General features: G+C 42.6%; 1 protein-coding gene and 1 long non-coding RNA gene across 6 annotated transcripts in view; one reads left to right on the forward strand and one right to left on the reverse strand.

Annotated features, from left to right (window-relative positions):
• ESRP1 (epithelial splicing regulatory protein 1) overlaps window positions 1–7,954 on the reverse strand; it is a gene marked incomplete at both ends in the record, with an annotated part of 55,540 nt that extends 47,586 nt beyond the window's left edge. For all 5 annotated transcript variants that reach the window (XM_082674712.1, XM_082674708.1, XM_082674710.1 and 2 more), the window contains 4 exons: window positions 2,849–2,963; window positions 5,833–5,946; window positions 7,186–7,314; window positions 7,823–7,954. In XM_082674712.1, coding sequence (XP_082530838.1) covers window positions 2,849–2,963; window positions 5,833–5,946; window positions 7,186–7,314; window positions 7,823–7,954 — 490 coding nt within the window. The remainder of the gene's footprint in view (window positions 1–2,848; window positions 2,964–5,832; window positions 5,947–7,185; window positions 7,315–7,822) is intronic.
• Window positions 7,955–10,173: 2,219 nt separating this feature from the next.
• LOC309835547 overlaps window positions 10,174–21,699 on the forward strand; it is a 58,210-nt gene continuing 46,684 nt past the window's right edge. The window contains exon 1 of the long non-coding RNA XR_014298022.1: window positions 10,174–10,277. This is a non-coding gene — a long non-coding RNA (uncharacterized lncRNA). The remainder of the gene's footprint in view (window positions 10,278–21,699) is intronic.

Genomic DNA, 21,699 nt, shown 5'->3' on the forward strand with positions numbered 1-21,699 from the left:
TTTCCATATTAGAAAGGAAAATGTTTAGTGGTCTGACAGAATTGGACAGCTCTTTAGTTCAGACGTTGTAGAAATCCTCTGCACAGTCAAATCTGGTATGATTGTCTTTGACCTGAGGAACTAGTTTGATGGCCTAGTCAGGGAAATAATGAATCCTCTGACCAAGAGTCATAAAGTAACTGATCACAGCAGCAACATAAAACAAAAACCACAGATAGAAAGGCTTAACAACATTTCTTACCTGTTAAATGGGAAAGAAGTATGCAAATAAAACACTAATAAAAACATTTAAGATTAAGATCCACTTTGGGGGGAATTCCCTGGCAGTCTAGTGGTTAGGACTCCACTCTTGCACTGCAGGGGCCATGGGATCCTTCCCTGGTCAGGGAACTAAGATCCCCACATTCCATGCGGTGCGGCCAAAAACAAAACAAAAAACAAAAATCCACTTTTTGATTGGCAATAAGACTAAAAAAGCTAAGACTTCCAATGTAAGTCCAAAGAAACTAGGCTAAAATTAGGCTGTTTTAAAATAAACAGAAAAATTCCCTAATTTTTCAATGAATGCATTACTTAATGGTCATGAGATCCTTCCTCAAATGTCAGGTGTTATATGGCTGAAATGAAGGCCAGCTTAGCTTTATTCACAATTCACCTGTTTACTGTAGTCAAATATTTCTGATTTTCCTCTCCATGGTACTTGAAAAATAAAACTGCCAACAAACAGTTACAGAGCTAAGATAAAAAGGAATGACAGAAAAAATAATCAGCATAGCTTACCCATTCACCTTAGGTCACCTTTAAGGGCAGACAATGCAAAAACTATATAAAGGTATATAGTACTTTTAAAAAGTATGTATATATTGTGCAGGTAAGACAGCATAGAGCAAGTAAAAAGCCCAGGTTACCATACTGAAGATGTTTACTAATAACCCCAAATCGTATATACGTGAAGCTCTTAAGAAGAAACCAAGGAGAAAAAAAATAGGTAACCTTTTAACAAGCTCTCTGAACTGTGAACACATTGAGAAAACCGAAATACCTAAATATAAGAACCTCTTATTTGTAGCTATGGGAATTTTTACTAATATCTGACCTACAATTACTAGGGAAAGATTTTCTTTGCTAAAAGAGAAAACAGAGCAGTCAGGGATAAACGGTTCTTAATATACTGTCTTTCCTACTCAAGTTGTCTTTTTCTAAATTAACTTATTACACTTTCCCTTCAATATCTACTAACACTTTGCCAGAATTTTTCATTCTCTATTTTGTACCAGCACATTAAATGGTTTAGCATTTGCTATAGATGGGATTGTGTCCCTCCCCAAAATTCATGTGTTTAAGCCCCAACCCGCAATGTGACTGTATCTGGGGATAGAGTATTTAGGAGGCAATTAAAGTTAAATGAGGCCATAAGGAAGGAGCCCTAATCTGTTAGGCCTGTGGCCTTATAAAGAGAGGAAAAGAAAGATACCTCTCCCAACACTCCAGGCCATGCCACTCCCCCTACCCGCCATGTGAGACACAGGGAAGAGGCAGCTATCTGAAAGCCAGAAAGAGCCCTCACCAGAAGTCAACCATGCTGCCACCCTGATCTTGGACTTCCCATACTCCAGAACTGTGAGAAAATAAATATCTGTTGCTAATAAACCACCCAGTCTATGGTACTTGTTATGGCAGCCTGAGCTAATTCATACAGCATTTAAACCAACAAAACACATAGCAAGTTTTTCTACTGTCCCAACCTTCTAATGAAACTTGTAAGAATTCACTCAAATGCGCTTATTCTACCCTTCTCCCGGCACTGCTGGGAGCTAAACCAGTAATTAACTAGTAGCTAAATCAGCTACACCAAAATTCTAGCTACCTACTTCCAAGAAGGCAAACAAAATGGGTTTGATCTGTTTACAAATGGTTAGGAAAAATATCCAAACAACCTTTTATATCAAGAAATTTTGAAATAAAACAAAAATCAAGCTTTAGCACCTGAAAATGGATGAGAAATTTTTAGAATAAACATCTATACCCCCACGTTCCTGAAAATAACTTGAATCTGACTTCATGAGGATTCTCATAGTGGCTTTGGGCGAGTCCCCACACTTCTATTACTCAGTGTTACATCTGATATGTTAGCACATGACTCTTATTAGTTAGCACTTTAAAGACTTACTGGATGAAAGATGATGGGTCATTCATGACAAGATTTGTGATTATAAAATTTACTTTTACAATACATAACGCATCAGATATATTTTCTTGGTTATGAAAGAATTTGGGGTAAAATCTCAGCTTCATTTTATCATCTCAAAAGATGGCTTGTAATAATTACCACAATCTACATGTATTTGACAAACCCAGAGAAGGTTAAAAGGGGTGCCAATGAACAGCTGTTTGTCAAGAGTATACATCCAAACTTTAAAAACTTTTTATCCATTCCAAAGAAGATGAAATAAACCCTAAAACCAAGATAATCACGAACAAGTGGCCTTAGAATTGGCAAAGAGTGTGGCCTTCACCACATTCTTTTATCAATTTTATCATTTATCAATTCATCAACTGAAAAAACAAAACCACTCCCATAATCCAAAATTGAATTCTATTTTAGATGTGTTCACCTAACAAAAATCCATGTCTAAATCCATCTAAATCACTATTCAGATTCAGTAAATTATAACTACTTTGAAAGACGCCAGTAATTGCACCATTTTTCCTAGCACAGTAGACAAATTTTGGACAAGTCAATTTTCATACACTGTCAAAGTTAAAAATGTTTTAAAGTTTCTTGAATTGCCATTGTTTTCTGGAGCTGTCTTTTCAAATGATTCCTGGGTCATCACTTAAAGGATACACTCTGTCATTGCTGCAACATCCAGTTTATCAATATCAGGTGAACCAGGGCAACACTTCTTAAACTCTTTCCGAAGATCAAAAAAGGAATAGAAGCATTCAGGCAATAATACATTCTGAGGAGGGACAAGGTAGACACTGTTAACTAGATAAATTTAGTTCAGTGAGTCCCTAATGATTGGGAACCTAAGAATTGAATGTAAGTATATTTTACCACAATTTAAAAAAATATTTTTAAGTTAAACATTAGAGTGTCTTCATTTTCTGTTACAGTATTACATCCTACATAAAAGTCTCATGGAAGAAAAATTCATCTTATTTTAAGGCAATAGATTATATGTTTGTGCTCCATGATGTATTCCATTCAAAACAGTTCTGAAGCTATAAAACATTTGGGCTATTATATTTTCTGTTTGATAACATTATGTACTTTGTCTAGCCATAATTATTTTAGACCATCTGTATTTTCACCCTGTATTTAGCCCTCTCAGTTTTCATACAGATGCGTATATTTACAATACATATCTAGACATAGGATTCTATGTGTTTATCAAAATTTAGTTTTCTATTAAAACCTAGTAGTTTAAAATACTGGGTTCTAATAATACATATTCTGTGTATTAAAATTAGATTAAGACAGTAAATTCCTGATTACCTGAAGAGGATTATTTTTGTGCCAAATTATAGTCCCACATTAGTTTTCCTGACCATTATTATTTTGGCTAAACCTGAGAACTCAAATTACACTTAAAAAAATATATATATCACAAATCTCAACGGCAAAGGAGAAGTTGCTACCAGTCGTTCTTAGCTATTAGCATCACTCTTGTGGTAATTAAACAAAGCTCAACTGTCAGAGCAAATATTATACTATTGTGTCACTTTTTTTTCCTGAAAAAAAAAAATCCTCATTGAATAATTTTCAAAATTTAATTTTGTTACACTGAATTTAGATTTTTTTTTTTAAATTTCAAGATAATTTGTATTCACTTATGGGGAATTTGTACATTATCAAGTCAAGGAAATAAATACTTTTTAATGTTTGTGACCCATAATATTTAAGTAATAATGTCTCTATATAAATTTCCTTTATTGGATTCTATTAGATGTGACCTGCTCACGCTATATTTGAAATAGGTATCACTACATCATGGTGACATTTTCCAAAACAGTCACCAAAAGAACTGTGAATCTTCAAGATTACCTACAAAAATGCTTATGTAAAAGCTGTTTATAATGACAGTAACTCAAATGTCCAACAATGTTTGGTTTTAATAGGTATATCCATTTAAAATACTGAATATTTTATTTACTGCTTACGAAGGATACAAATGTTATATTAAATTTAAAGTAGGCTAAAATGTTTGTGTAGTATGAATGCTCCTTGTAAAAGTAAGGCTTTTCTACAACTCTGAAAGAATACATTCAACTATGTTCACATTCAAAAAACCACTTTAATGTTTTCTGACTGGAAGGATTATTTTCTTTTATGTTTTACCATTTCCTTATTTTTCTGTAATGAATAGAATTATTTTCATAATGATACTAAATTAATTGTTTTAGTTTTCTTTATCAAAATCCTAATAGAAGTGGCTCAGGAAAATGTCTCAGTTTTTCTCTGGAGGTTTTCCCACATCCAAAGCAGTGTACCTAAAATAACAAAAACAGCTGTTTTCCTCCAGCCCAATAGGGAAGGATTAAGTTTTAGCCCTTATATGAGTTTGAGGGGGAAAAAAAGTCTCATATATATCTATTTCTGGATTAAGGGTATAGCAATTTGTCTAGCATTTAATTAATAAAATATACTCCCCCCTTTTAATCAAATAATTACTAAGGTTTATGTAAAAACGAGTGTTTTCTTCAAGCCTCCAGATAAAGGAACTTGAGTTTCTCCTTCAGACTTTTAAAATTGTCATTATACATTTAGTTCATTTCTTCCCTTTTCCTTATTGGAGTAAAAAGAAAGAAAATCTGCACTGACTGCTCACTTATGACATCAAACGCCAGTCTAAACTTTTCATTGCAAGACTTACCTCACAAAGTTTCCTTAAAAATATTTTACTTCCATCTTTTCAAGTTCAGTATCTGCCTACCACAATAAAAAGTTACAGCTCTAATTAATTAAGTTGATAAGATCAACTATATTAGCAATGATTGATTACACTGGGTCTGCTGTCTGCGCTCACCATTTTTTCTCAGCCCCTCAGTATTCTTCCCAGAGAGAGAAATCACATCTACAGTAAGATAGTATTTTTCTTGTTTCATACTCTTTTCCATACCAGAAAGATAAGTAAAAGATGGGGGTGACCCTATTGTTTTGATACAAAATTCAATCAGTTTTGAACATTTACTTTAAGTCACACAAAGTACAGCATGCTATAATTAACATCTCACTAGTTATATGGTTAAGTCAGAGTACAAAACTTTTTAATGAAATCATTAGAATTGCAATTTAAAAGTTTTAATTGGATTTTTCTTTGCTCTTTCCTTTCTAGGATAAGGCACACAGACGGGAATATTACAATGTATTAAAATGCAGTTCTACCTACTTGTAGTTATTTTAAATGTCAAAAATTCAGCTAATATGCTTTGGAAAAGAGAGAATGTCAAGCATCTCAAAAACTTGACATAAACAAAAAGGAAACTTTTATTAAGTCACCAAAGGGTATCTATAAAATTACTGTAATCTCAAACATCTCTATGAAAGTGTTGTGACCTTTTTATTGTGGTAAAATATACACAACACAATATTTACCATTTTAACCATTTGTAAGTGTACAATTCAGTGGCATTAAGTACATCCACACTGTTGTGCAACAATCCCCACCATCCCTTTGTCATCTTCTCAAACTGAAATTCTGTACCCATAAAATACTAACTCCTCATATGCATATTTTTAAAATGGAGAAACTTGGATAAACCATTTTTTAAGCCTCCAGTCACCCGTAAGGTCCAATCGTTTTTTCGAGAAGCCAGCACTCTTACCTTCTTGGAAGCCTCAGGATGCAGGATTTGCCTGACATGAAGCTGCCCATCAGTACAGAGACAGAAGGAGGTTCCTACCCCAATATTCAGCTCATTGCTCACTGACTGGTTAAACTGAAAAGAACAAAACACACCCAGGGATGCAATGGATGCAGGATTTACAAACTCTGAAAAGTGGCCCCACTTGGTTATAACCTGAGAAAACCGCGCTAACTGCTGTGAAGAACACCGCTGCTGGGGGCAACATTAGAAAGACTCCGTTCCTACAAACTGTGTAGCTTCCTTTATATAGGTAGCTTTCCAGTCAATCCTCAGTTTACGTACAGGAGAATTTAGTAAATGCATTCTTCCTCCCGTTCAACACCCACCGCCTTCTATTTCTGTGATAAACCCATTCGAGACTTTTAAGTCAGAGGTCTCATTTCATCAGTAAGTTGCCTTCTGATTACATCATTCTCTGGTGCTATTTTTATGTTAGGATGTTCTAGACTTAAGAAAGATGTCAGTTTCTGATACGAATGTGGGTAATGTGTATATAGACCTCTGGAAAATCTAGTAATACGTTTCCTGTAACACACCACAGAAATGATAACTTTCCCCTATAATTCGCAACTCCTGTGCTAGGGCAGAAGCCGTGAGAGCGCCGGACACTCACCTGTGCACAGGTGTTTAGCGCCCCGCCCTATCCGCAATCCAGTACCCGTCGGCACCCTGGAGCAGCCGGTTTTTAGGTCACCTCAATCCCAGTAAGGGGATTCCACTACTTTCACGGTGACCCAAGGAGCAGCCTCACATGTCCGGGTCTGCAAACCCTCCCGGCGCTAAGACCAAGGCCACTAAAGAAGCGGAACCGGAACCGGGCCTTTGGGAGTTCAGGAGCCTAAACCCAAGCAGGCACCTTCAGGTTCCCACCCAGCTGGGGCCGCCTCCAGCACGCCACAGCTCGTCTACACCACAGCGCCCCCTGTCCCAGGGCTGAGCTGCAGACCCAAACCCGGCAGAGGGCTGGCGTGTCTGGGGTCTGGGGTCTGGAGCTGGAGCGCTAGGATTCAAACTCCGCTCATCACTCGACTGGTAAAACTCGGCAGATTCTCTGGCCCCAGGAATAATTCAGGAAGCAATTCGAAAGCTAGCAAGTTTTGGCCCAAAGACCCCGGGGGCTGGGAGGCGAAAAGGAGCAGCGACCTCCTCGCAGAAGGTCAACCAGGGGCTGCAAGCCCGGGTCTTGTCCCCTCGCTCCGGGGACACGCGTGGACCGCCCGGCGAGGGCGTGGGACCTGATAGAGTTGGGCTGGCTTGGAGGGACGCCCGGGTGGCTAAGATGGGGTGGGCGGCGCGGCCCAGGGCTGTCACCTGTCGGAGGGCTTGGTCCAGCTGCGGCGCCGAGGACAGGCTCTCGGCGTCGATCTTAGTTTCTTCTTTACAATCCTCCGTCAGCTCCAACTGATCCGGTCTAACTAGTACTTCGTGCAACTGTCCCACCTCCGGGGGAGAAAGTTAGGGTTCAGTTTTCCCTTCCTCAGTTTGGGAACCTCTACCTTCGCTCTCCTTCCTTGCTCCCCTTCTGGGGCGGCCCACACCTCTCGACGGGTCTGGCCTCAGAATCAAAGCTCACTTGTCGCCAGCGGCTCCAGTGGCCGAGAGGTCGTCGCAGCCCAGCCCCCAGCCCCACCCCCACCCGGATCAGGTCCGAAAGGCCCTGGAAGTGAGCACTTGGGCCCCCAGGGATCCCACCCCGCCTTCCCGGGGCGTCCCCCGTCCGGTAGAGAGCATGGCTTGGCGGCCCCCGGCCTCCCCACCTGGGCCAGATTTTGGAGGACTGAAACGGTTCCAAGGCGGTTGGCCAAGAGGTTTGGTTTTATTCTGGATTCTCTAGGCCCCGGGTCCAGCCTCCCAAGTGGGCAAACAAGAACACTTGTTTACCGACTCCCCAAACTTTTACAAGCTCTTGCCCCACTCCTATCATTTGGACAGAAACGTGGATAAATACCTTCTTGTTGGCCAGATCCACGACTTTCCATAACAGCAGGATCAGCTCCTTCTCATCAGAGCCCAGCTTGGCCCCGGTGGCCCCAGCAGTGATTCCAAAAAGCACCACCAAGTAATCCGGAGACGCCGTCATGACGATAGGTGGGGAGGGGGAGAAGGGGGGTCGGGAGGCGGTGAGGTGAGGTGGAAGTGAGAACGAGGAAACCTGTGCTAAAACCTCTTCTAAGAGAAAAAGAAAGAGCGACCACCCCCCCCCCCCGCCGCCGCTGGTGCAAAAGGCGGTAACCAACCACCCAAGCCCACACCTGGCCCGAGCTCCACACCCAGGGCAGGAAGGGGGGTGAGAAGGAGGACGGAGGAGGCCTGCCCTTTTTGTATTCAATTGCCCGTGCGTCTATGCAAAAAGCCTGGAGCAGGGCTGCACCCGCGGGAGGCGCGCGCAATGGCTGAAAGCTTTTCTGTTTTGGGATGTGGCTCTACCTGCCCGCCCCTTCCCCCTCCCCCACGTGGTGCAGGTAGGAGACACCTGGCGGCGCCTGCCCATTGGCTCCTTCAAACCACGACGTGGCAGCGGTGGGGGAGGAGGCCGCCCGGGGGAAAGGGGAGGAGGGGGCGGGAGACAATGGCTGGATGATTGGAGAGGGGAGGGCAAGAAGGGAGGAGGGGGAGACGCGAGGGGCGGGGAAGAGGCGGTTGCCACCCAGAGGGTAGCCGAGGCTGCACGGGAAAAGGGTGAGGGGTAAAGGGCGCGCAGGGACGGGTTACCCATTTGGAAGTAGCCGCACTGTGGGGGTCTTGGGGAAATGCCGGCTGTGGGGAGCGAAGCCGGAGGTCCTAAAGGGTCAAGAGAAAAGGCCTGGCGCGGAGAGGCGAAAGGAGGCCAGAGGTGTGGCTCGGGTGCGGAGCTACCCAGGGCGCGGCGCCCCGAGAGGGCGAACCACGGAGGGAGGGACCGGCCAACGGCAGCCGGGAGGTGGCGGGAGCATTTGCCAAGCACCGGAAAAGCCTCTCCCGAGCCCAACACACCTTGAAGTGCAAACAGCAGGCGAAACCCTTGGGGCCCTCCCCCTTTCCGGGCGCCCGCTCCTCCAAACCCCGAGGTACTGTCCACCTTGGGAAGTGAAACCCCCCGCGCGCGGCTGAGCGGAACTCGCGGGACTGGACGCCCAGACACCAAGGGACGCCCAAGGACTCAGCTGCGGCGCGCAAAGCAGCAGGGGGTCGCCCGTGAGGAAGTTCAGGCACAATGGAACCCACGCCCTTTTCTCTCAACTACTCCCTTAATTGCTACTCCTTGTTTGGTCCTGGCTTCTAGCTCGAGACTGGAGCCTCCTCCGGGGCAGGGGCCCACTTCCTTTGATTTGCCCTGGGCCCTAAGTGAAATGTATCTACAGTACCTAATGTTTTCCTAAATCAGGCCAAAGCCAGATTTTTCCACAGGTCCCCGCTCTGATCTCCCGCCCTCTACCTCATACCTTCTTCTTTGTACTTCTGTGTCGATTTGGCCAAGTTCCCGAGCGGTCTCCCTACCTAGCGCAGTTAGATCTGCCCAGGGGCCTGAGCGCCCACCTCCGCCACCCACCCACCACCCCCATCGCCCTGCCACCAAGTCGGACGGCAGTGTGGTGGGTCCTGTTGACATTTTCGAGAGAAAAGCGCTAGAGATGAAGTTTCTTCGGCTTTTATATTTGAAAGTGATCTCTTCTTGGGAACACAATTCCGTCTGAAGTATTACTAATTCGGCTCCAGGTGTCCAGCCCTTTATTCCTGAGGTGAAAACGGGCAACCAGACACCTATCACGCCAGTAACCCACTCCAGGTGCAAATCTGAGAACCTTTCAGGACGCATGTCAGGGGAAGCTGGAGATGCGGCTTTCCTGACGCGGAGGAAGCGCGGACTGCGTGGGGAGGTGGCGGAAGGGTTTTAGGAGTCTGAGGCCGACGGCGCCGCGCTTCCTGGCTGGAGAGGGTGCTGGCGACGACGGTCGCGGCACAGGTAGCGCAGCTCGCGTCCCCAGAGAGCGGGAGAAGGCCGGGCTCTACCAGGGCCAGGAAGCTTTGCAAGGGCCCACGAGGGTGCTGGGTACCACCCTTCCTCGTCCGCAGCTGGAGTTCCAGCGTCGCGTGCTTTCGGCTCCTGGACTTCAGGGTGCGGGGGCCGGAAAGAGCCCCCCGCCGCCCCTCAGCTAGCTCGCAGCTGCAGCCCCGCCTAGTCCTCGTGTCTCCCAGCCACCCTCCCGGGCCCGCAGGCGCCGCGGGGGCAGGGGCTGGGCGCGGAACGAGGCAGGGAGGGACCTGGAAAAACCACCCAGATTGCATTGCAGTGGGCGAGGCCGCCGGAGGAGCCGTTTCCCCAGAGCCATCTCCCCGCGGGGCTTTCTCGGTGCGCGACTGATTCCCAGGTGCTCGGCTTTGCCGGGCGCCGGAGGTACCGCCGCGCAGGGGCGCGAGACCAGGTGCGTGGTCCCCGCGGAGCGGTCAGGCCCCACACCGGGCGGGAGACTGTTGCTGAAAAAGTGGTTAGAACAGTTTAGGAAGTCCTGCCCCGCCGATCCTTTCAGGTCTTTGGTGTTCGGATTAATCATTTGAGTAGCGCGTCTGGATAAACTGAGAACTTGATTACCAGCCAGGGGTTCAGCGGCGTCATCCACGTTAGAATCGAACCGCAGGGCTGTCCCTTTTCTCAGAGACTTGTCTTCTTCCTCTTTAAGAAGTCGGATTCCTGGTGTGCGATTTTTTAAATTTAAATTTAAATTTGTCCAACTAGATTACAAGGACAGGGGGTTTTGTTTTATTTTGTTCTCGAATGTATTCCGAGGGCTTGGAACAGAGCTTGACATACACCAGGTACTCAAATATTTGTTGAATGATTTTAATGAGTAACACCCACCCAGTTTTGCAGCTCTTTGTCTCCTGAGCTAGGGCATAGTTCATCACTGCAACGGTGAGATTATGGAAATGGGAGTCTACAGGTAATTTAAGTCTCAAATGTTTTTTAAAAGAGTAGGTGCTAATTATACAATTATTATTATTGTCTGTTTTGCTAACAGACGAAACTACTTCTGTTAAAGAAATTAAACTCTTGTAAAATGCAGGGATGCTGAGAAAACTGTGTAATACAAAAAGGTCAGTTCCTAATACCAAGACGTTTTATTGTCCATCCCACCAGCTACAAACAGTTTTAATATAGCAGGAATTGTCTGTACGAGAGAGGAACCTCGCACCTCCTTTTACTGATGGTCTTCACTCAAGACCACACCTAAATCAGCTCGGTGCTTTGTGACCGCCTGGAGGGTTGGGATAGGGAGGGTGGGAGGGAGGGAGACGGAAGAGGGAAGAGATATGGGAACATATGTATATGTATAACTGATTCACTTTGTTATAAAGCAGAAACTAACACACCACTGTAAAGCAATTATACTCCAATAAAGATGTTAAAAAAAAAAAAAAAGGACCACACCTAAAACTCTCAGAACAGAAGCGAATCTTTGTTAAAAGCAGCAGAGACCCAAGTTGAAGGACAGGCAGCAAAATAACTGGCCTGTATTCTTAAAATTCTTAAAGTCATGAAAGACCTTGAAATTATTTTCTGAAGAACTATTCCAGATTAAAGGAATTTACCAGACATGAGAACTCAATGCAATACGGATCCTGGGCCAGAAACTTTTTATTTTTTCCTTTAAAAAACAACTTTTTTTTTTCCTTTAAAAAACAAACTTTTTTTTTTCTTTAAAGGACATTATTGGAACAATAGGAAAAAATCGAATAAGGTCTGAACCTTAAATAATAACATTGTATCACTGTTAATTTCCTAATTTTTGTAATATTACTGTAGTTCAGCAGAGAATGTCCTTTGCTTTAAGAAGTACCCAGTATTTAGTGATAACGGGAAATCATTGTCTACAACTTATTCTCAAACGATTCTGAAAAAATATGTACATACATACATATATATATACATACATGGAGAGAGAACGATACAGCAAATGTGTAAAATGTTAATGTTGTAGAATCTGAGTGAAGGAATTCTTTATACTATTCTTTGCAACTTAAAAAATAATTTTTTAAAAAGCATCAGAGGACTTTTTGCTGCCACCGTCATTTGGTGTTTAACAATGGCTGTCTCATGAGTTTCTAGGTTAACCTAATCCTCCATACTATAGAATGAACCCATTTTCTTTGTTTTTTCCTTAGTGAAAGAAGGAGAAAGAAAAGGTCACTATTTTCTGTATAAAAATCGTTTCATATCCTTGAAGGTTTTCTTCTTTTTTCTTTTCTTGAAGGTTTTCTTAAATAACTAGACGAAATTACTGCAAGCTCTTTAAAGTTTTCATCATGAATCTTACTACCCTGCTCTTTAATTATCTTCATTACGCTCCTTGGACCCTTCTCCTCTTACCACTTTTAGAGAGCAGCCCTTGAACTAGACAGAAGACAAACGTGCCCACCGTGGCCTGACTATTGACACAGTGGTACCTCGATATCACATTCTTATTACTTGCAATGCAGCTCCCTTTTAAAGACTACAGTAGCAGCACTGCATTTGCTGGCTCCAGTTTTGTTTTGAGGTCTCTAGATCTTTCTTGGAGTTCTCACTTGCACGTACTCAGTTGTTCTCTCATACCTGTAAGAAAACAGCCTTCAAAAAGGAATCAAAGTATGAGAATGTTCTCGAATTAGTTAGTGGTGGTGCTTGTACAAACGTGTGAATATACTAAAAACCACTGAATTGTACAGTTTAAAAAGTGAATATTATGGTATGTAAATTATATCTCAGTTTCTAAAAGAGGAAATCAAAGTAAAAGCTGCTATTCTGAGGCTACCACAAGCCATTGGTGTTTCCTAGTTATTTGTATTGGGTGAAGTTGTAAAACAGATCACATTTTATACTCCCTAGACTCATCCAATCTCTCTGAAGTGGAGAGGTAGGGGGAAATGATGGTCAGGGTAACTAAATACATTATATATAATTTTCTATGAATTACTCAGTGCATTACACATTTAAGCAAATTACTGGTCTGAACCTTTATTATAGCAATTATTCTAGGTGATCTGTGTGGACCAAGTATGGGTTTAATAATCGGCCCTGCATGTGCTACCTCGTGGCTGTGGGCATGTTCCCTAGCCTTACAAGGACTCAGTTTCTCACCTGTAAAAACGGGGATTCTGATAATGTACACTTCATAGGTTTTCAGGGGAGAGGAAATGTATAAAGAAGTGTCTTCTTTAAGGAAAAAAACTTGAGAACCAGGAAGGTTACTACAAAATAGGAATCTCCCCATGGGGAGGGGTCTCTCCAGACAACAACCACAAAGGCTCTGGCCTTGGATTGGACTAAAGACACCATCAAGTGAGGATGAAACATTCAATAAGATTTTACTGACTGTCGGTGGTAGGAAAATGCACAGAAAAACTACACGTAGGGAAATGTGCCATGAATCTGGGCAAGACATGTCTTCTCCTTGGGGACTACAGAACTGATCCATTTAAACTGGGCATCCAGGGAGAAGATGCCACCTAAGGACTTCCTCCCTCCTCACTCCTGGCCTCAAGTCCTTTGCTTAGGAGTACGGTGAGGCCTCCGTATCTGTGGTTATGCATCCTCAGGCAGATTCAACCAACCGAGGACTGAAAATACTAGGGGAAAAAAATTCCAAAAAGTGCAACTATCTACACAGCATCTACATGGTGTTAGGTATTATAAGTAGTCTAAAGGTGGTTTAAAATAAATGGGGGATTTCCCTAGGTTATATACAAATACCATCGTCATTTTATGTAAGGTACTTGAGCATCTTCAGATTTTGGTATGTAGAGGGGCGGGGGTGGAACCAATTACCCGCAGATACCAAGGGATGACTGTACCTCCCTGCCTCTCTCAAAATCCAGTCAGAGAGGAAAGAACAGCAGCAGACCTTATATTTTAAGTCAAGGTGGGTTGACGGGAGTGTTTAAAGATTTTTAGGAAGGAAAGAAGTTTTGTTACTCTTATTTCCGAAGTTCCTCTGCTTCCCCTGTACTTTGCCTACTCATCCAACTATTTGACTGATAAAGGGCCAGTTTTGTTATTCTGGTAAAATGTAACCCAAAGACCAAGAAATCATTGTTGCCCTGCTGTGTGTCTGTTTGAAGTATTTAAAGTGCTGTTGAGATCGTTTACTTGGTGGACACCGCCGTTTGAAGACAATTAGGATAATTTTTATGAGAGGCCTATATCTCATTTCCATGTCAGTGCATTCTCACCTAGAGATTCCTAAATGACTATAAAAGTCTATACAAAGTGTCAGTCCTGATGGATACATTAAGTCATTTGTTTAACAGTTATGTACTGGCACCATACTATGCACGAGGCAAGAAAGGTATTAGGCACTGGAAACACAATAAATAGGGAATAAACACAAACAGGGTCCTTGCCCTTATTAAGTGGGGGCACAAATAATCACAAAAGCAAATGTATTACTGCAAACAGTGTTTAGTGTCCTTAAAGTACACAGTGTTCTGGGATTGCACAAGGGGACATAAACACTATCAGGGAGACCAGAAAGAGGCCAATGAGCAGCAGTATTTGAATTAAAATCCACAAGTAGTGAAATAAGCAGAGGTAGGAGTGGGTAAGGAAGAGGGAAAGCGCTGTCTCCGCAGCACAGTGTGCAGAGGCCTATGATGGGAGGGTGCTGGCTATGGAAATAAAGACTGAAGGTGCTTGAGGAGAAGGCAAGACCTTGGGCATCACCTTGACTACCCCCCCCCCGTCTACGTTTTCCCCAAGTCCCTTGGAGTCTCCCCACTCACTCCCGCTCCATTCTTCATGTGACCTTTCTGGGCCAAAACTACAGAATCTTTCCAGACTCTCAATTATGGGTCACTGTCCTTATGGCTGGTTTCATGCCCATTGTTAAATTCTCTTTATATGCACTTTAACAACCAGCAGAACTTGCTCATGCTTAGAACTTGGGAAAGAAATTTGGTGAGGGTATCTATCAGTTTTGCTAAACTTAGACGGAAGAATAAACACTTCTGAAATAGAAGAACTGCTCCTTTCTTGTCCAAATCGGTATCCCTGCTTTAGCTAGTAGGGGAAATATCTGATTTAAATCGGAATTCATTTCTGCAAACAATATTTTGAATCACATCTTCATTCTGGACGGCAACACAAAAAATCATTTGGGGACTTCCCTGGTGGTGCAGTGGTTAAGAATCTGCCTGCTAATGCAGGGGACACGGGTTCGAGCCCTGGTCTGGGAAGATCCCACATGCCGCAGAGGAACTAAGCCCATGCGCCACAACTACTGAGCCTGTGCTCTAGAGCCCACGAGCCACAACTACTGAGCCCGAGTGCCACAACTACTGAAGCCCACATGCCTAGAGCCTGTGCTCCGCAGCAAAGAGAAGCCACTGCAATGAGAAGCCTGTGCACTGCAAGGAAGAGTAGCCCCGCTCACTGCAACTAGAGAGAGCCTGTGTGCAGCAATGAAGATCCAACGCAGCCAAAAATAAATAAATAATAAAGATTAAAAAAAAAAAAAGAATAACTTGGTGAAAATGACAAGTGGCACTGACAGAGTTGGGACTTATACCTAGGGATTCTGACTCCAGAAACTGTGTTTAGCCACTATATTATACTCAACGTGAACCACTTTTATACTTTAGAAATCTTTTTTAAAAAATGGAATAGGCAAGCTGTCACAAAGTAAAACCTATCTCCTTATGAGAGTTGAACTTCAACACATACACATGACCAATAATAAGCCACAAAAGCAAAGCTACAGTAAACTGACTTAACAGTTTAGTAATATCACACCTTAAATTTTATAAAGTAATCTGCATTTTATACTTCAGCTTGTTTACAAGATAATCATGAATTATAAAGTATCCTTGAGACCCATTAGAAGAAGTAACATTCTAGAATAGTTATAAATAGCATGGTAGTTAAAATAAGTATCAAATGTGTCATCAAAGTTTACTGTTTTCATATTTGAAAGAGACTTTTGAAAATTTTATTCCTACATCCTTGTTTCACAAGAGGCCAAAGAAGTTAAGTGACTTGCCCAACCAAGGTGACACAGCTAATTAGCATCAGGACTGTACTTGGAGCTCAGGTCTCCTGGCTCCCAACCCAATGCTCTTTCCCTGTTGTGTCCACGACTACCCAGATAGCGTGGGTACACGCTGAGAATACAACAGGATTTCTAGATGGGACTCAGAGATGTCTGTGTAGCTGGTTTTGGTTACAATTATCTCTTTTGGTAGGGAAAAGACATTTTGGTTGAGCACTCTTCATTGCAGCCTAAGGGATGGAAATAAGACTTGGGAGTCCACCTCTGATGCTGACACAGTTCTTACTCTCCTGGAGTCTGATTCTGGAGCTAGTGCCTGACACACTGAGAATTCAGAAGAGTTTTGGTGGTGGGGCAGGAGGTAGGAGGTGAACTTTAGATGAGCCATTCTCTTTTTTTAAAGTGTCCAAATTTTTTTTTTATTTAATTTTTTTACTTATTTATTTTTGGCTGTGTTGGGTCTTTGTTGTTGCACGCGGGCTTTCTCTAATTGTGGTGAGTGGGGGCTACTCTCTGTTGCAGTGCACAGGCTTCTCATTGTAGTGGCTTCTCTTGTTGCCGAACACGGGCTCTAGGCACGCGGGCTTCAGTGGTTGTAGCACGCGGGCTCAGTAGTTGTGGCTCACTGGCTCTAGAGCGCAGGTTCAGTAGTTGTGGCGCACGGGCTTAGTTGCCCCACGGCATGTGGGATCTTCCCGGACCAGGGCTCGAACCCGTGTCCCCTGAGCTGGCAGACGGATTCTTAACCACTGCACCACCAGGGAAGCCCCAAAGAAATTTTAATGAATGCATTCTTTTGATTTTAGTAAATCTCTCTGTAGAAGATACAGACACACAGGACATGATCTCTGCTGTTAAGGAGACTGAAATCTGATAAAACAGGCAAAGTTCAAAGAGCTTGGTGAGGTGTGGACCCCTTAAGAACATGGCCCTAGCCCAGAGAAAGCATAAGCATAAGGATGTTGCAGCAGATGATCTGCACAGGAATGCTTTCTGAACCCCTAGGTCACCAGTGTGGCTGACCCATTTTCTATTCTCACTTTGTTACCTCTGCCAACTTGCACCTACTCTATCAGCTCTCCATCTTCCTTATTGGACACTCAGGCTTCAACTACATTCTTCCACTTGAAGTGTGATCTTTACTGACTGATAGTTTGCTAGCTAAATTTCCACCATCCTTTGGTCAGTGGCTCTGTTCTTTAGTAAAAAAAACCCTCAACTAACCTCCCTTACCTCCCCTGCTCTCAAAACAATGGCAGGAACAACCACATAGGAGAAGTAGCAGATTATCTCTGGTGAGGGTCTGGATCACACATTCAGTGTCCTGCTTCATTGTCTCCAGCCTGTCTTTCCAGCCCCTTTCCTCTCATTCTCCTTACCCTGAACATATCAGCTATATAAATAAAACTCTTATTGTTTCCTCTTTTTCCAGTTTCCTTTCTTCTAGGCAGAGTTGGTCACTTGTTCATCCAACCTCCCACAACTGCTCAAACTTCCTATCATATAGTATTTAAAGAACCTATCCACCCAGATGGCTCACAGGTAGTTCTACCAAATATTTAAAGAAGTGACTAATCCTTCACAAACTCTCCCGAAAAATGGAAGAGGAGGGAACACTTGCCCAACTCATTCTGTGAAGCCAGTATTACCCTAATACCAAAACCAGATAAAGAAATCACAAGAAAACAAAACTACAGACCAGTATCTCTTATGAATATAGAAAATAAAGCAAATTGAATCCAGCAACATATTAAACAGATTATACACCATGATCAAGTGGAATTTATCCCAGGAATGCAAGATTGGCTCAATATACAAAAAAATCAATGTAATACACCATACTCATAGAATAAAGGACAAGAATCACATGATCATCTCAATTAACACAGAAAAAGCATTTGAAAGAATCCAACACCCTTTTATGATAAAAACACTCAACAAACTAGGAATAGAAGAAAACTTCCTCAACCTGATGAAGAGCATCTATGAAAAAGCCACAGCTAACCTCATACTTAATGGTGAAAGACAGGATGCTTGCTCCCTAAGTTTAGGAACAAAACTAGAATGTCTGCTCTTGCCATTTCTATTCAACAGTATACTGGAAAGTTCTAGCCCAAGAAATTAGGAAAGAAAATAAAAGGCATCCAGATAGGAAAAGGAGAAATAAAACTATTCACAGATGACATGATATTGTAATAGAAAATCCTAAGGAATCGACATAAAAATTGAACTAAAAAACTGTCAACAAGGACTCCCCTGGTGGTGCAGTGGTTAAGAATCTGCCTGCCAATTCAGGGGACACAGGTTCAAGCCCTGGCCGGGGAAGATCCCACATGCCGCGGGGCAACTAAGCCCATGCGCCACAACTACTGAGCCTGCGCTCTAGAGCCCGCGAGCCACAACTACTGAAGCCTGTGCCTAGACCCTGCAACAAGAGATGCCATCACAATGAGAAGCCTGAACACCAGAAAGACCCAATGCAGCCAAAAAAACAACAACCCCCCCCCACAACATTGTAAATCAACTATATTTCAATAAGTTATTTTAAAAAAATTTAAAAACTGTCAACTAGGTTATAGCATATAAGATTAATATATAAAAATCAGTTGTATTTTTATAACAGTAGCCCTGAATGACCCAAAAATGAAATTAAAAACAATTCCATTCACAATCTCATCACAAGGAATAAAATAATTAGAAATTAGTTTAGCAAAAGTGTAAGATGAGTACACTGAAGACTATAAAACATTGCTGAAAGAAATTAAAGAAGACCTAAATAAATGGAAAGACATCCCATGTTTATAGACTGGAAGTCTGAATGTTGTTAAGATAGCAGTACTTTTCAAATTGATTTATGGATTCAATCCCTATCAAAACCCCAGTGGCCTTTTTTGCAGAAAATGACAGGCTGATCCTATCATTCATATGGAAGGCCAAGGAACCAGAATAGTTAAAACAATCTTGAAAAGGAAGAAAATAGTTTGAGTACTCTCACTTCCTAACTTCAAAACTTACTACAAAGCTATAGTAATTAAGACAATGTGGTATATGGATAGACATATAGATCAATAGAATAGAATTGAGAATCAAAAAAGAAACTCTTAATTTCCATATGATCCTATAATCTCACTCCTGGGCATACATCTGGAGAAAATGATAATTTGAAAAGATACATGCACCCCTATGTTCATAGCAGCACTATTTACAATAGCCAAGACATGGAAACAACCTAAATGTCCGTCGACAGATGAATGGATAAAGAAGATGTGGTACATATATGTGATGGAACGCTACTCAGCCATTAAAAAGAATGATATAATGCCATTTGCAGCAACATGGATGGACCTAGAGATTATCATACTAAGTGAAGTAAACCAGAGAAAGACAAATATCATGTGATATCGCTTATATGTGGAATCTAAAATATGACACAGGGCTTCACTGGTGGCACAGTGGTTAAGAATCTGCCTGCCAATGCAGGGGACACGAGTTCAAGCCCTGGTCTGGGAAGATCTCACATGCCACGGTGCAATGAAGCCTGTGCACCACAGCTACTGAGCCTGCACTCTAGAGCCCGCGAGCCACAACTTCGGAGCCCATGCGCCACAACTACTGAAGCCCACATGCCTAGAGCTCGTGCTCCACAACGAGAGAAGCCACTACAATAAGAAGCCTGCGCACCGCAACAAAGAATAGCCCCCGCTCACCACAACTAGAGAAAGCCTGCGTGCAGCAACAAAGACCCAATGCAGCCAAAAATAAATAAAGAAAGAAAGATAAAATAAAATACGACACAAATGAACTTATCTACAAAACAGAAACAGACTCACAAACACAGAGAACAGACTTGTGGTTGCCAAGGTGGGGAGGTGGGGGAGGGATGGATTGGGAGTTTGGGATTAGCAGATGCAACTCATATACAGAATGGGTGAACAACAAGGTCCTACTGTGTAGCACAGGGAACTATATTCAATATCCTGTGATAAACCATAATGGAAAATAATATGAAAAAGAATATACATATGTATAACTCAATCCTTTTGCTATACAGTAGAATTTAACACAACATTGTAAACTATACTTCAATAAAATAAAAAAAAAATTTTAAATCTTAAATTTATGGTCAGCTGATCTTCTACAAGGGTGTCAAGACCATTTAATAGGGAAAGAATAGTGTTTTTAAAAGTGGTTCTGAGACAGTGGGATAGCCATATGCAAAAGAATGAAGTTAGACCTCCTCCATTATACTGTACCCAAAACTAACTCAAAATGGATCATAGACCTAACTGTAAGAAATGTGGTATATTTATACCATGGAATATTATTCAGCTGTAAAAAGGAATGAAGTACTGATACTTGCTACAACCTGGGTGAAACTTGAAAACATTATGCTGAGTGAAAGAAGCCAGTCACAAAAGACCATATATTGTATAATTCTATTTGCATGAAATGTCCAGGACAGGCAAATGCATAGAGGCATAAAGTAGTTTAGTGGTTGCCAGGGGCTGAGAGGGAGAGGAGAATGGGGAATTTCTGCTAATGAACCTGGAGTTTCTTTTGGGGTGATGAAATGTTCTAAATTTAGATAGTGATGTTGGTTTCACAACTCTGTGATATACTGAAAACCACGGAACTGTACACTGTAAAAGGATGAATTTTATGGTGTGTGAATTATATGTCAATAAAGCTGGTGTATAAAAGTACCTATCATATAGCATTAAAATTGTGTGTTCATATGTATTTCTTCCCCTACTAGAATTAGACTATGAACTTACTTCATCCTTACACATTGGAGGTACTCAATGAACACAATAAATACTTGTTGATCCAGTAATTAATTCTTTGAAAGAAGTTTAAGACTTTAGCAGGAAGTTGGAAGGAAAGATTATTGGTGGCAGAGCAGAGGCATAAAGAAGGAAAAGCACCGGGTTGGAGCAGCCAGCAATTCCCTAGGCTAGGAGGCACAGGAGAGGAAGCAGTCTAGATACGGGTGGTAAGGGCGGTATTATCTGCTAAGTGTGTTCCTTTTTTTTTCTTTTTTTTGGGGGGGTACGCGGGTCTCTCACTGTTGTGGCCTCTCCCGTTGCGGAGCACAGGCTCCGGACGCGCAGGCTCAGCTCAGCGGCTGTGGCTCACAGGCCCAGCCGCTCCGCGGCACGTGGGATCCTCCCGGACCGGGGCAAGAAACCGTGTTCCCTGCATCGGCAGGCGGACTCTCAACCACTGCGCCACCAGGGAAACCCGTATTCCATTTTTAATTATTGTTAAATATTGTTAACTGATGGTGTTTCACTAACTAAGAATATTTTCAGACAAAATGCTGATTCAAACCCTCTCCTAAAGCCTTTTCCTACCTCCTTAGATTAGACAAAGGTACAAAGGAATTTGCTTCAATTGGAAAAAAACAGAGGAGAATAGTTTCATCTTTGTCTGCCACAACCAACTCTGTTCACTCTGGAAATCCTCCTTTCAAAGCCAAGGTTGGGGACTTCCCTGGTGGCGCAGTGGTTAAGAATCCGCCTGCCAATGCAGGGGACATGGGTTTGATCCCTGGTCAGGGAACTAGATCCCGCATGCATGCTGCAATTAAGAGTCTGCATGCCGCAACTAAGGAGTTGGCCTGCTGCAACTAAGAGCCCGAGTGCCACAACTAAGACCCAGCGCAGCCAAAATAAATAGGAAAAAGACTTGTCTAAATTACAAAAAAAAAAAAAATTTTTTTTGGGGGGAATTCCCTGGCGGTCCAGTGGTTAGGACTCCACGCTTTCACTGCTGAGGGCACAGGTTCCCAAAAGCAGCCGGGTGTGGCCAAAAAAAAAAAAAA

Source organism: Grampus griseus (assembly GCF_964374135.1).
Source record: "Grampus griseus genome assembly, chromosome: 17".
NCBI classification, from domain to species: Eukaryota; Metazoa; Chordata; class Mammalia; order Artiodactyla; family Delphinidae; genus Grampus; species Grampus griseus.